A 15,890-nucleotide genomic window follows, 5' to 3' on the forward strand; every position below is an offset into this window, starting at 1 on the left:
TCAGTCTGCAGCCTAATTATTTGTTGGCAGTAATTATTCGAAGTGTAATAATTAACATTTTAATGAGCTGCCATATCATCAATTTTGTGGTATGCTACATTGTTATTAATTTTGGAACAGCAAGTAATCTGAATATTTCTCTGTCCATAGTTATTCGTTGCGGTTATTCGGTGTGGATACTGCAATAATCATACCGTTTTAGAAATGCACGAGTGAACGTTTAGTTGAATTTGTAACAAGTTTAATAAACATTTTTACCGTTGCTTACACCACAGTGTTTAACTGTTTCGTTCTAGCCTTTAACAGCACACACTTCCACTACAACACTCCCATGTTCTATGATATACACATCTTTAAGCAGTAGGCTAATATTTGTGCTTCATGATACGCTTGTCTCCAAGCTATATATATCTATTTGGAATTTATTATTACTGTTGTGTTTTCTTATAAAAAATATATGTTAAAACCAGAAATTATAGAAACATATAGATGGAGGAGCATAAGGTAAGGTTCTTGACGAGAGGGGTGAAGTTAGAAGGGGAGAGGAATTCCAGTGTACTACATGTGGCAATATGGCAGCCTTTTGTTTGCAAATATATCTGCTGTACCTGTATTGGAGGTTAAATTGGAGATAAATGTCAACACATGTCATTACATTTGTATTATGAAGATTTGTTTTGGACTTTTAATCTATTGTTACAAGTATAATGTGGTGAGGAAATTGGGTTCGTAAGGTATAGCCCAATTAATTGGTTAAGTTTTATTTACATCTAATGTATACTCCATAAGCTTAGATAATGCACCCAAGATCTCTGCCCACAACAATTAGTCTTACACTGGTCATTGAAACATTAAAACTTTCCAATGGAGCTAGGCTCGAAAGTGGCTCGCTCTTCTGTCCGCCTCTGTCCGCTTCCTTCGCGCACTCGCCCATCGCAGCACAGTCCTCAACTATCGCTCGTCGCACCCGACTGGCTCGCCAGGCCTTCTCGCAGGTATCGCCTCCCGATAGATCCGGTGCGCTCAGCAAGGGCCACTCGCCCTCTTCACCTCTCGCTGATCGCACGTATCACTCCCCTAGGGGGAGACTGACTCCGCTGTTCGCTCATAACTCTCGTGGAGGCCGGTGTCATGGCTTTTATACCCGTGGCGTCCTTTTCGAAGTGACGAGAGTGGCTGTGACGCGTCACGTCATTCCCGGCCGACCCAACGCCCGAAACACCCAGAACAGCAACGCTTATTCACGCCACTTCTCGCGGTGGCCTCTGTAAGCCCGTAATTCACGGCCGCAGAATGCAACAAAAGTCCGAGGCAGGAGGGTGCGCGTGGAGCGGAAAGGGGGTGGGTAGCGAGGACCCTTGTAATCCGGCCGGGTACGCGTGGCATGCTTTACGTCAATGGACGGCGCGTGACGTCAGTGGCCGTGCGTGGCCTCAGCCCGATCAAAACTTGGCGTGCGTCGAGGTCTAGTCTCCCGCGTTCGTAACAATATATAAACATATTAACCGGTAATATTTTAAACTAATTTTCTTCCGAGCAGCTTAACTACAGTCATTAATAAAAGCAGGCTAGAACAGCTAATACAAATAAACGTCTACCATATTGGTATGTGAAAATCATAAAAAAGGCTTCAGTCAGACTAAAGCTCCTCCATCTGTATTATTTCCTAATCTCTGGCGAAAACAATTTCTTCCTAGACTTATCTAGATCGATTTCTTGCTCTTGTACGCATTTATTATGTTAAATTAAACTATGTCATTAGAGCAGGTCCATACAAAAATGGCTTGTTTAATATTGGGATAAGATAGGGTGTAAACCATAGGAGTACATGCGAGTCAAGACAGTTTTTTAGTAGAAAATTTGTTTGTTTAGTAATACATAAATATTTAAATATATACTCTATTTCCGGAAAGTCGCTGAAATTACTGGAATATGTAAATATTCGTAGCATTTATTCATATAGAAATCCAATTTTGTTTGCTTATATAAACCACATAGCTTGCCCTTGGAGCAATAACAATATTATTTCAAGGCATTGCTTGAAGTCATAGAGTAAGGACGCCTACTATTTGTACGATGAAGCTATTAGTCTATGGAGTCGGTGTATGTTATAAAGTTGAAGTCAAATGGTTAGAAATTTGGTAGAAAAACAAATCATATCTGTATCACAGAATAATTCTGTGTCTGTATAAAGGTTTATATACTATACTTTTGTTTAAAATTGGAATTAACTTGCTAAGAAGAAACGTAAAAGTACTTTAATGAAGGTATGTTTGCTAAACAAACACGATAACAACACGCCTGCAAGGAATTAGCGTTAAACTATATTAGAATCAAAATAATATTTTGCTATCCAGAGAGAAAAGAGGGTGAGGGATCGTTCCCATTTTGACTTTAATTATTAACGTGGAAAAGATTGCACACACCAACTTCCTTACTTCTTACCTCCACTATTGCATGTCCAAATTCATGCCCAATGTCTTACTTTCTATGATTTTTGGTTTATGAAACAGAATTTTCCCTATTTTCACTTACTTAGGCGTATTAATTCCAAATTATATATAGCTTTTGTGTTAATACAGAATATGGGCTAGCTGCGTTTCAAATTTTATCCAAATCCGTTCAGTATTTAAAAAATGATTGAAGAACAAACACACAAACATCAAAACATTCACATTAATAGTAGGATGCTTATAGAAATCACATGGCTAGTCTTAGGAGCGACAACAGCATCACTTTGAGGATATACTTCAGTTTACAGGGATGCAAGCCACAACGACAACAAATAACAGTTTCCGACGTTTAGGTTAGGTTAGGTTCGGTCATTTTAATAAATAATAGTTCTGTAGTTTTTTTTTCCAGGAGGGTAGTTTTGGTTAGGTTATCGTAACTTAAATAAAAGGTTGATTAGGTTAGAGTACCATTATTCAAAATACTCTATGACCGTAAAATAGACCAGATTTTTTTTTCCTAACCTAACTAAAACTAAGAGTATTTTGGAGTGGTCCGGGTTAGGGAGAGACCTAGGTGCGTCTCAGGCCGAAGCCTATACGCCTAGTCATGCTAGGATCAGCCATTCAGGGAGAGGGTCGCATGCATCGTGTGCTAACCGTAAAATATATGTCATTTTCAAGAGCGATTAGCAAACATCGGAGAACTTCGGAATTATTCGGGCGTGGATCTCAATCCCTGTAAACTGCAGACTTTCCTTACTTCAAATTTGCGGGTTTTGCTTGGAGGTCATAGAGAAAGGTCACCCACTTTTTTTGTCTATATTCATGCACTTTTATGACTTTTATATTATGAAACTGAATTATCACCATTTTAATTTCTATAGGGGTAGAAATTCGTAATTAAATACAGTCTACATGTTAATCCAGGACATGGGCTATCTGTGTTTCAAATTTTATTCAAATCCTTTCAGTATTAAGGACGTGATTGAGGAACAAACACACAAACATCCGAACATTCAGATTTATATATTCGTAGAATAGATTGACTGTTTTCCCAACATTTTCCAAATAGCAGATAACATGTAGCGTCTATATGGTGATGAAGTTTGCTGCAAAAAATAATGCAATGCTTATAGGTATAGTGTAACATCCGTAGGTATCGTTTGTTCTAGATAAAAAAAAAATGGTTTGACGATTCAGTACAAGGAAAAGCGAGCCTCAAGTTTCTGGAGGATATTCCAGCGCCCGTATCACCGCGAACACAAGGTTCTCGGACGCCGTGGACGCTAAGGCAGCGCCCCTCACGTGGAGAGGGTCGCAGGCTCTATCCGTACACCCAGGCGTCACCAGTAACGGATCAAGAGGTTCGCTCATCAACTGTACAATTGGAGGTCATTCACACTTCATCTGCTTTTATCATAATAATGCAAGTTGCTGTATTGGCGTGTTAACACCTTAGCTCTCGATGTACAGCATTTTCATGGCAGTAATTTCGTTAATGCGATGGAAATCAACAACACAACCTCGGCGCTGCCAAATATCACAAAGACAAAGGGATAATTTATAGTATTAATTGCTTAATGATTTTTAAGCAGATATGCAGGTCCAAAGCTCAGTTTTAGTAATTTTTCAAGACTTTTTCACTTTTATCAGAGCCGTTTTATTAAAAAATTTTAAATTTTCGGCCTGAAAATAGAATGGTTCGATAGTCGACATAGCTGCTCCGACAGCGAACTATAGTGGCGGGTGCGGAAACTACGTGTGATTCGCGTCCATAAATGCATGTAGTTGAAACCATAATTTGCACATACATCACGCTAGGCTATATTTTAAAGAATTCTACGTTAAATTTCGTGTCCGAGTTTTGTATTCTAAGTGTATCTGTAACATGAGAACACATGGATGGTCTCGGTACCAAGGTTAGATGTTATGAGTCCAAATGAGCGGTGTTTCGAGGATCCGCATGAGCCCCGAGTCGCTGCTCCAAGTGTCTCGCTGCTTGCTACAGTCGTGGAGGTACCTCCGCCCTAAGCTCTGTACGGAAACCCTATCAAACAAAAAAATTACATAACGTTCAATCGAACACCTACTTGCGTCGCATGCCTGCAAATACTCGAGGGTGTACGTTGATAGAACCACTCTGCCAATAAAGTTCTTTTCATTTGTTGGAAGGGAATGATAGGATTGTTTAGGATTTCGTGGAAGGGGAGGGGAAGATATATCACCCCACCCCCACCTTGCGTATGCCGCTGTATGTATCCATCTTGTCTGACAATGATATTTGGTTGTGTATCCTATGACACGGCCTGTTGTTGAAACGAGCCCTGCAGCCACCAGGGGTGGCGAGGGGCGTGCCCACCTGGAACATGGCGGCTCCGCGGGGTCGGGGCTGGGGCTGGGCCCGCGCGCCGGCAGCTGCGCGTCGCTGTACGACTTGAAGGACACGAGGCGGCCGCCCCTGGCCTCCGAGGCCAGCGACGACACGGAGAAGAGCGACAGGTCCGTGGTGACGGACTCGTGGGACGGCGAGCGCAGCATGCGGCACGCGGCGGCGACCTTGGGCTGGGCGCCGCCCCCGGCCGCCGTAACGTCTCCGCCCGCTGGATCCACGGCGCCGCCCCCAGGTCTCGGACACACGCACTCCCTTGCACTCCCTCGCTCGATCGATACCGGGCCGGCGGCTCGGCGACCGCGGCGCTCCTGGCGGCAGCCGCTTCAGTCTCCTCCGTGTCTTCACGGCGCATCGAGCCACGTGAACGTAGTTCCGAAACCACCACCAGGAGCGCTCGCTTACGTTCAACATTTGCAATATAGAGGCACGATTTTGTTTCTTTCGTTTCAAGGCGGAATTACAATAGCCGTCCATCATACGTCCTTCGTAAACGTGACGTGCAGCCAATCGTATGGCCCGAAAAATATTATCAGTCTGTCCGTGAAGCTCTAACTTTTGATGGATGGACGGATGGATTACATCTATGGTTTTGTCTCAAATGTCAGTTGTTACCAGAATACAGGCATGTGGTGTTTGGGAAGGATGTTCAAATGTTATGTATAATAACACTGAAGTTTTTAAAACTCATGTCCAAACAATTAAATTATGACTCTGAATTTTTCCGTACATAAAAATTGCAAATAGCAAGAACGTGAGTTTGCTTCACTTATCTGGAAGAATATTCTGACGGACGGATAAATTCTAGTTATAAATTGCTTGACTAGATTCTCTGACGGACGAAAGATTGACGGACGGAGGCGACAGGTGTAGTATGGTTTAGCCGATCCGTAGGCAGGGGTTTGGGGACTAGAATTCAAAAATTGGAATCTTTGACCTCTGATGTCACAGTTGTGACCTTTGACCGCCACCATTTTGAATTACATCATTTTCGGTCGCTTGCATCATTTCCGGCCACAATCTTGGATTACGTCACTTTCGGTTGCCATTTTGAATTATAAAACTTTAGCCCATTTTTCTGGAACCTTCCGCCATTTTGAATTCTAGTAATTTCTGCCATCTTTGCTTACGTCATTACTGAAGAGACCTGGGGATTGAGAATTCGGATATAGGATTTTCACATGACTGTTATACATCCGCCATCTTGGATTCAATTTTCTAATGCTATATTTTTCTACTTATTATGCATCCATCTTGCATTATGTCATTTCTGTTCACCATCTTGGATAATGTAATTTACATTCGCCATCTTGGACTCTATAACTTTCTGACATTTGAGTTACATTGGCCAGGAGTGGAAACACTCAGAAGCCGCGTGTTACATCTCAAGTGTCCCTGGTCATGAGTGGAAGCACCCAGAAGCCGCGTGTTACATCTCAAGTGTCCCTGGTCATGAGTGGAAACACACTGAAGCCGCGCGTTATATATCAAGGGTCCCTGGTCATGAGTGGAAGCACCCAGAAGCCGCGTGTTACATCTCAAGTGTCCCTGGTCATGAGTGGAAACACACAGAAGCCGCGCGTTATATATCAAGTGTCCCTGGTCAAGAGTGTAAGCACCCAGAAGCCGCGTGTTACATCTCAAGTGTCCCTGGTCATGAGTGGAAACACACAGAAGCCGCGCGTTATATATCAAGTGTCCCTGGTCATGAGTGGAAACACCCAGAAGCCGCGTGTTACATCTCAAGTGTCCCTGGTCATGAGTGGAAGCACCCAGAAGCCGCGTGTTACATCTCAAGTGTCCGTGGTCATGAGTGGAAACACACAGAAGCCGCGCGTTATATATCAACTGTCCCTGGTCAAGAGTGGAAGCACCCAGAAGCCGCGTGTTACATCTCAAGTGTCCCTGGTCATGAGTGGAAGCACCCAGAAGCCGCGTGTTACATCTCAAGTGTCCCTGGTCATGAGTGGAAACACACAGAAGCCGCGCGTTATATATCAAGTGTCCCTGGTCATGAGTGGAAGCACCCAGAAGCCGCGTGTTACATCTCAAGTGTCCCTGGTCATGAGTGGAAACACACAGAAGCCGCGCGTTATATATCAAGTGTCCCTGGTCATGAGTGGAAGCACCCAGAAGCCGCGTGTTACATCTCAAGTGTCCCTGGTCATGAGTGGAAACACACAGAAGCCGCGCGTTATATATCAAGTGTCCCTGGTCAAGAGTGGAAGCACCCAAAAGCCGCGTGTTACATCTCAAGTGTCCCTGGTCATGAGTGGAAACACACAGAAGCCGCGCGTTATATATCAAGTGTCCCTGGTCATGAGTGGAAGCACCCAGAAGCCACGTGTTACATCTCAAGTGTCCCTGGTCATGAGTGGAAACACACAGAAGCCGCGCGTTATATATCAAGTGTCCCTGGTCAAGAGTGGAAGCACCCAGAAGCCGCGTGTTCCATCTCAAGTGTCCCTGGTCATGAGTGGAAACACACAGAAGCCGCGCGTTATATATCAAGTGTCCCTGGTCATGAGTGGAAGCACCCAGAAGCCGCGCGTTATATATCAAGTGTCCCTGGTCATGAGTGGAAGCACCCAGAAGCCGCGTGTTACATCTCAAGTGTCCCTGGTCATGAGTGGAAACACACAGAAGCCGCGCGTTATATATCAAGTGTCCCTGGTCATGAGTGGAAGCACCCAGAAGCCGCGCGTTATATATCAAGTGTCCCTGGTCATGAGTGGAAGCACCCAGAAGCCGCGTGTTACATCTCAAGTGTCCCTGGTCATGAGTGGAAACACACAGAAGCCGCGCGTTATATATCAAGTGTCCCTGGTCATGAGTGGAAGCACCCAGAAGCCGCGTGTTACATCTCAAGTGTCCCTGGTCATGAGTGGAAACACACAGAAGCCGCGCGTTATATATCAAGTGTCCCTGGTCATGAGTGGAAGCACCCAGAAGCCGCGTGTTACATCTCAAGTGTCCCTGGTCATGAGTGGAAACACACAGAAGCCGCGCGTTATATATCAAGTGTCCCTGGTCAAGAGTGGAAGCACCCAGAAGCCGCGTGTTACATCTCAAGTGTCCCTGGTCATGAGTGGAAACACACAGAAGCCGCGCGTTATATATCAAGTGTCCCTGGTCATGAGTGGAAGCACCCAGAAGACGCGTGTTACATCTCAAGTGTCCCTGGTCATGAGTGGAAACACACAGAAGCCGCGCGTTATATATCAAGTGTCCCTTGTCAAGAGTGGAAGCACCCAGAAGCCGCGTGTTACATCTCAAGTGTCCCTGGTCATGAGTGGAAACACACAGAAGCCGCGCGTTATATATCAAGTGTCCCTGGTCATGAGTGGAAGCACCCAGAAGCCGCGCGTTATATATCAAGTGTCCCTGGTCATGAGTGGAAGCACCCAGAAGCCGCGTGTTACATCTCAAGTGTCCCTGGTCATGAGTAGAATCACACAGAAGCCGCGCGTTATATATCAAGTGTCCCTGGTCATGAGTGGAAGCACACAGAAGCCGCGTGTTACATCTCAAGTGTCCCTGGTCATGAGTGGAAACACACAGAAGCCGCGCGTTATATATCAAGTGTCCCTGGTCATGAGTGGAAGCACCCAGAAGCTGCGTGTTACATCTCAAGTGTCCCTGGTCATGAGTGGAAACACACAGAAGCCGCGCGTTATATATCAAGTGTCCCTGGTCAAGAGTGGAAGCACCCAGAAGCCGCGTGTTACATCTCAAGTGTCCCTGGTCATGAGTGGAAACACACAGAAGCCGCGCGTTATATATCAAGTGTCCCTGGTCATGAGTGGAAGCACCCAGAAGCCGCATGTTACATCTCAAGTGTCCCTGGTCATGAGTGGAAACACACAGAAGCCGCGCGTTATATATCAAGTGTCCCTGGTCAAGAGTGGAAGCACCCAGAAGCCGCGTGTTACATCTCAAGTGTCCCTGGTCATGAGTGGAAACACACAGAAGCCGCGCGTTATATATCAAGTATCCCTGGTCATGAGTGGAAGCACCCAGAAGCCGCGTGTTACATCTCAAGTGTCCCTGAGCATGAGTGGAAACACACAGAAGCCGCGCGTTATATATCAAGTGTCCCTGGTCAAGAGTGGAAGCACCCAGAAGCCGCGTGTTACATCTCAAGTGTCCCTGGTCATGAGTGGAAACACACAGAAGCCGCGCGTTATATATCAAGTGTCCCTGGTCAAGAGTGGAAGCACCCAGAAGCCGCGTGTTACATCTCAAGTGTCCCTGGTCATGAGTGGAAACACACAGAAGCCGTGCGTTATATATCAAGTGTCCCTGGTCATGAGTGGAAGCACCCAGAAGCCGCGTGTTACATCTCAAGTGTCCCTGGTCATGAGTGGAAACACACAGAAGCCGCGTGTTATAAATCAAGTGTCACTAACCCAACGGCGCAAGACACGCGTTTCCTCTGAGACGACGACCCCATAAATCTTCAGACAGAGCAGTGTTGTTCGAGCTTACACTTTATTGGTGTTTTGGTTCTTTGGGTGGGGGGAGGGAGCAGTGTTTGAAGGCTAGGTGACACACACCTCTCTCGCTGGGGGTGAGGGAAGTATTCGTGGTATACCTGGAATCTGCGTGGCTAGCCAGGACAGCGAACCTCAAGCCATTCATGTAACAATTTCATGAGTGTGTTGCACGGCGGTTCCCGGTATTGCAATAATGTCCGGTTTTAGGTGTCAGAATAGGACGTGTCAGTGAATTCCAGCCCTGAGGCCATCAAATTTTAGTGTTAGTGTTATATCGTGGACGCCATAGCCATCGGCAGTGACCACGGACTTGGGCTCCTGCTCAATGACCACGGTCATGTAAATAGGTCTGGAACATCCTATACTCTGTCCGTGTGTCCGTGGCGGCTTGGTAACTAATGGCGCTAGTAATAGTGGAACCCATCATTAACATTGTGTTAAATGGAGTTTCGTATAAAATATGGCATTATTCCTAATTTGTTCTCAATATTTCGAATGTTTTTTTCCCCGGATCTATATTTTTTCATTCGTTTGTGTATCTGGCAAATTCTTAATCTACAGATCTAATCTACACTGCCTTAAAAATTTTCCGTATTTGTCAGTTAATATGAAGTGGTGAGACAGAATGCCTCGCTCTTGTGTTGAGCCTTTCTGTAATGAAGGTTTATAGCTTAAAATCGTCAAATGTTTTCAGTTTTATACCTACCTAACGACCTGGTTAAAAAAAATTGTAAGTTTCAAAACCAGAAAAATTTCGATTTGAAATCTTACTATGGGGAGGGTTCTAGTAGAGACTCATCGATTTGTAAGCAGGTAATAAATCATCTTGCCTGGGTGGTTCCTAGGAAGTGAGAAAAAGCTCTTTAAAGATTTTAAAGTACAGTTCAAGAGATATCTTTTCACTTTTTCTTTAAACGGCGGTGTGGCGTAGTGATCAAATGCATGATCTAACGATCTTCCAGCTCAGGTTCGATATCCACTGATACCGTTTTTTGTTTTTAATTTGAAAGAATTTATTTTCAGGTCATATATACCTATTAATTACAGAATTTAAATATATTTAGACAGTTTAATGTTTATGTTTAAAATTAATATATTTTATTTAGTCAGGTTTAATGTAATTTAGTTAATTAATATTTTAAAATAGGAATTGAATTAAATTATACTTTTTGAGTTATATTTACGGTCAAGCAGGATTTGTGATTTTAAATTTAGTTCTTCAATATTATACGTTCAAGAACCTTTTGTTGTCTTTATATTCCCATTTGATCCTTTTTTTTTATTGTATTTCGTGCATTCAGAACACATGGCTCTAACATATGTTTCAAATCACCTATAGCCTGTCATTACTATAACTGTTTTCCTACAATTTTTAACATTCTCAACCATTGAGAACAGCGTCTAAGTACGTGTATGCTGTGATTTGTCATAAAACATTATTTTATTGGAATTGGAAAATATTTAATTTTTATTCTGATACAAATAAAAAGCAGAGTATATATTATCTTGCTGGAATTTTCGTTAATGTTTAGTTTATTCAAAACCTCACATAATTTTGTAATTTAACTGTTTGAATTCATTTAAAATCGGTTAATAATAATGTAATATTGCGAGAAATAAAAAAAACTGTATTAGTAGGTATCGTACCCAAGCCGGTAGATTGCCAGTAAATTTGTTAGATCACTATTTCTTAATTTTTTTTTAAAAAATTTAGTCTGGCTCGTGAGTTTCTTCACCAACCAGCAAACAACCCCCTTCCTTTTATTTACTTATTATTTCTTATTGTTCGACAATTTCATTTGACAGTTTTATTATTAAATTCGAAAAATTGGTGACAAATTAAACAATTACAAACGTACAGCCATGCCTCATCATGGACTCGAACCCAGAGCCCCTAGCACCGTAGTCAGTGCGCAGCCGACTGCGCTACGGAGTTCGGCACAGTTTTACGCTGCTTAATTGGCAAATACTAAAAAAAAAAGTATCTCTCAAACTGTTGTCTGAAATCTACAAAGAGCTTTTTCTCGTTGTGTAGTGTCCACTCAGGTGATATCACAGTTAAAGCAAGCTCGATGAGCCCAGACCCCGACCCTCCCCTTGTTAGATTGAAAATAATTACTGAATTAAAAATCATATATGAAGAAGAAAGACATTCGCTTGAAAATTATAATGTATAGCAAACAAATATTCTTGACTTAAATACTCACTTAACATTTAAAACATGCAGTCTAATGGGAGATCCCAGTTGTTTGGGTTCCGCATTCTCAACACTTCAACATTTAACTGACAAATACGGCAAAGTTACAAGTTATTGCTATTCATTAAACACATATGAGCTAACAAATCAATTAGCAACCATAAAATATTTTTTCGACGTTTAAAACGAAACCGTTTAAAAAAAATATTCCAACTTGTATACTAAACTCCTATTGAACACAATGTTAATAATGGGCTCAACTACTACTAGCGCCGTTAGTTCGCAGGCAGCCACGAGCTTCACTAAGCGGACGGAGAGTGAAGGGAAGTTGCCTGACCTATCGATGGAAAGTGACCGGGGCAAGTTGGAGAGGTGGGGAGACGGTCATCAGAGCCACGGGTTTAGACAAGACTGTGACCTGCCTGTTTCTGTGAATTCTTCTGTCTGTTCTGGCTGTTCTGGCGCGGCAAGCGGCCCCGCATCTACAGGGGTCGCTCGAGGTCGGACCTCCTGCCCTCAGCGGGAAACTGTGTTCGTCCACATCCAGGCAGTCGAGCCTGTCGGAGGCGCGGGAGTATGGCAGTGGGACTGCGCGCGGTCTGTGTCCACGGAGGCTCGAAGGTGTTCCTCGGAGGCGCGGGCCCTGAAGGGTGTTCCCTCGCCCTCAAGTGCTCTGGAGCGACTCTGCAGCTCGTTGCGCAATATGTTTAGTATACAGCAAACTAAAAGTAGCGGACCAATAAATACTGTAACGACCATAATATGATGAACATCACATCCCTTCGAACGATTTATATATAAATCGTAATGGTAATACCAAATCGTCAAAAAAAAAATATACGACCAATTATAACTGCAATGAGTTAAAAAAAAAAGAGAGAAGAAAAAAATATTTTTAACTCCCTTAGTAGGCAAACCATCGTATCCGTTAAAGTATTTTGAAAATCTTATAATTTTAATTTAAAACTTTGTCTGCATGGAGTTGAAAACAAGGGTTTAAATGCAAAAATAATTAATAACTTCCTTAGTAAGAACAGTTCATTTTGATCAAACTGTCAGTAAATATTGCCATGTTTATCTAAAACTTATATGTGAAACATTTTTTTTAATAGACTAACAAATACATCAAGGGATCAAGAAGAAACAGAGCTAAGATTAAAAAATATAATTTCCGTAAAATGTATGCTATTGAATCCGTTCTTATTTATTGTGAAACCTTAAAATATTATCTACTATTTTGTGAAAAAATTATACGACCTAACACTACTACAAGGGGTAGTAAAAAAACAAGGGTTGAATGAAAAAAAAAATCACAACTTCCTATGCAAGTAGAGTATTAAGTCAGTTAAATTTTTATGTGAATCTAATAATATTACCTAATACTTTTGTCAAAAACTATTTTTATACAACCTACCTCAGCTTCTTTCTAAATAGTTTCTAAAAAAAATTGTCATAAATAATTTTTTTTGTAACTAACTATTACAGTAAGAGGTTGAAATAATGTTTGAATGACACAATTATTTATAATTTTTTTTTAGCAAGAATACAATCAAATATGTTATATTTCATTGTAAAAGTATTAAAAACTGACCAAAACTTTTGACTGGAACAATTTTTGATAAAACTAAAACCGTTAAAACAGGGGTTGAAATGAAAAAATATTAAAAACTTCCTTACTCTAAAGTTCGTTCGAAATTATTTTGGGCCATATTAATATTATCCTACAACTTTGTTCAAAGCCAATTTTATACGACTACGTATTAGTGCAAGGCATGATAAATAGTGTTTACACCTAAAGGTCAAAAATTTCATGATTACTTTAGAAGGCGTAATATACCGGTAAATCCGTTCTAAGCTATACAATGATGGATTCATTGAGATAAAAACATACGAAACATTTTTGCTGTATGAAATGTAAGAAAATATGCTATTGGTCACTTAGAAATATTGTAGATCAGATATGATTTCGTGTACATTAAGTTCTTAAAATGGCCTAGAAAATTATTGAATATATTACACGATATTTTCAAAAGAAATGGTTGGTTCTAAATATACTTAAGCCTATGGGTTGTGCCAAAACGGATTTTTAAAAATTGAATACATACATATAAAAACATCTTAAAATACTTCACAACTAGTATACCTACTGGCACCACACATAATTTTTATTTCTAAACCCCAAACACTACATTTAAAAGCTTTCGCGTGAATGAATTTATTGATCTACAAACTGTAATTTTACTTCGATGCAAAAAATCTTGAATTGCGCTTGCTTTTTTAGTAAAACCATTTAACTTTAGCAAAATACAAAAAAAGTATTAAAATACCTTATAATATTATATATTTGTTACCATGTTAATGTCCAAATGTATATTAATAATTTTTATTTTTAAATGTTGCGCATGTGTGCACTTCATAACGGTTTTTTGGAGGTAAAAGTTGGACTTTCACTTCTCGGTTTCGGAATGTTTTTAAGATTATTCGTTTCACAAAATATTACAATTAAAATAATATATATATCAATTGTAAAGTCGTTTAATAGAATAAAAATATCGTATCTTGAATTTATATTCTACTAAATAATTTTACTTAATAAAGTTTCTTAAATGTTTAAATGTTAAAGTAATAATATTTTATTAGAATCTTGGTTAATTTTCTATATTTGTTTAGTAAAACGATGACGGTTATTACCATTGTTCACAGTAGAATTAGAAATTTAGAGTTGTGACACGAACCGTAGAACGTAGACTGTGATTTATAATTAAAATGCTAATATTTGTTAGCAGCTTTTATATTCAACTCAAAAATGGTACCAACGATTAAAACAATACTTTACATTAATATTCTGTGGCGTCACTTACATTGTTATGTCCTTGGCGCTGTACAAAACAGTTTGTGTTTATATAAAGAATGTTTATGGTTTCTACGGAAAAGTTTTAGAATTTTTAAGGATTTCTGAGTGAAAAGTGAGTTTGCAATTTTACTGGAGATTTTAATAGTTATTGAGAGTGACAGAAAAGTTTGATTGAAGAAGAGTTTTTTTATAAGGTTTGGAGTCGAGATATGGTTTTTTTATCCACGTTTGGGTGAACTACTGAAGGTAGGATCAGAAAAAAGTTGTATCACTGAACTAACTTAAATTAACCAAGCTGGCACTTATATTTTTAAATTTAATTAGACTGCTACACTAATTACAATTTTCAATACAAATTTGAAAATGAATAAATCTGGTAACATTTCACAGGGATACTATTAACTTCCACGAATATTTGTAGTTAATAATATTGCTTGTCCTACTTTTAACACGGACAAGAAACAACTAGAGTAATAAGTCTACAGAATAACACTCTTTATTTATTCTACATGCATGATCACTCTTTAACTTTAAAACAGAACATGGAAGTAGGAATCCGGGTTAGTTCCTATGATCATGCAGTTATAACTGGAACTACGACGAAACATTCATTAAAAATTACGTAGACTAACTGCAATTAGTATCAGTGCAGTGACGCAGTGACAATAATATTACTTTCTCAGCTCTTCACATACTGTATACAGTCACTGTCACAAATGCGTTCAAGCTAACTGTTACTATCACTACATAGGCCACATTTCGGTTAACTTGGTAGCATTTAGTATAAAACTTTCCAAATTGTGTACTTATAAACTAATAACTGTTATAATTAGCATTTATAATTATTCTGTGTTTTGCTAAATGAAAAATCATTTAACAAAAATTAAAAAAGGACAGTAAATTTTAAAGAAATTCTTGGTAATCATTTTTTATGAAAACTAATTATAAAATAATAAACAAATCTGTATTTAGAAGTACCAATTGAATATTTTATTACTAGATTTATACTGGAAAAATTAGTTCCAAACTTTTAGAGAACTCAGAAATACATTTATTTTATTTATTTATTTATTAATATTGTAACATGCCCACCAACAGCCGAGGGCTTTAGCGGTAGGCACTAAAATTACACTAATATTATAAAGAGGAAAAATTTGTTTGTTTGTATTGAATAGGCTCCGAAACTACTGGACCGATTTGAAAAAATTCTTTTTCCATTAGAAGCCTACATTATCCCTGATGAACATAGGCTACTTTTTTACCGCGTTATTTATTAACCACATTATTTAAGCAACATATTTTAATATTTCTATCTTTGTAATTCAGTAACTAGCAACTGTCCATCATCGTCGTGTCTCTCTTGCTCGCGTTCCCACCACCGCCTGCCTCTGCTCCCGCGCCCCGCCCACACCCCGCTCCGCTAGCTAGGCAGCAGCATTTGACCTCAGCGTCACTGCGGTGCGGTAGGGGAGTCAAATTCACAAAATAAAGTGCCGCGCGG

General features: G+C 40.3%; 1 protein-coding gene across 1 annotated transcript; it reads left to right on the forward strand.

Annotated features, from left to right (window-relative positions):
• The first annotated feature begins 6,243 nt into the window (after window positions 1-6,243).
• Window positions 6,244-12,182, forward strand: LOC134531322 (uncharacterized). Its single transcript, XM_063367017.1, has 2 exons — window positions 6,244-9,122; window positions 12,083-12,182. Exons 1-2 carry the CDS (start codon window positions 6,244-6,246, stop codon window positions 12,180-12,182), a joined length of 2,979 nt encoding a protein of 992 aa, XP_063223087.1.
• The last annotated feature ends 3,708 nt before the right edge of the window (window positions 12,183-15,890 follow it).

This window comes from Bacillus rossius, chromosome 3 (genome assembly GCF_032445375.1).
Source record: "Bacillus rossius redtenbacheri isolate Brsri chromosome 3, Brsri_v3, whole genome shotgun sequence".
Classification (NCBI taxonomy): Eukaryota; Metazoa; Arthropoda; class Insecta; order Phasmatodea; family Bacillidae; genus Bacillus; species Bacillus rossius.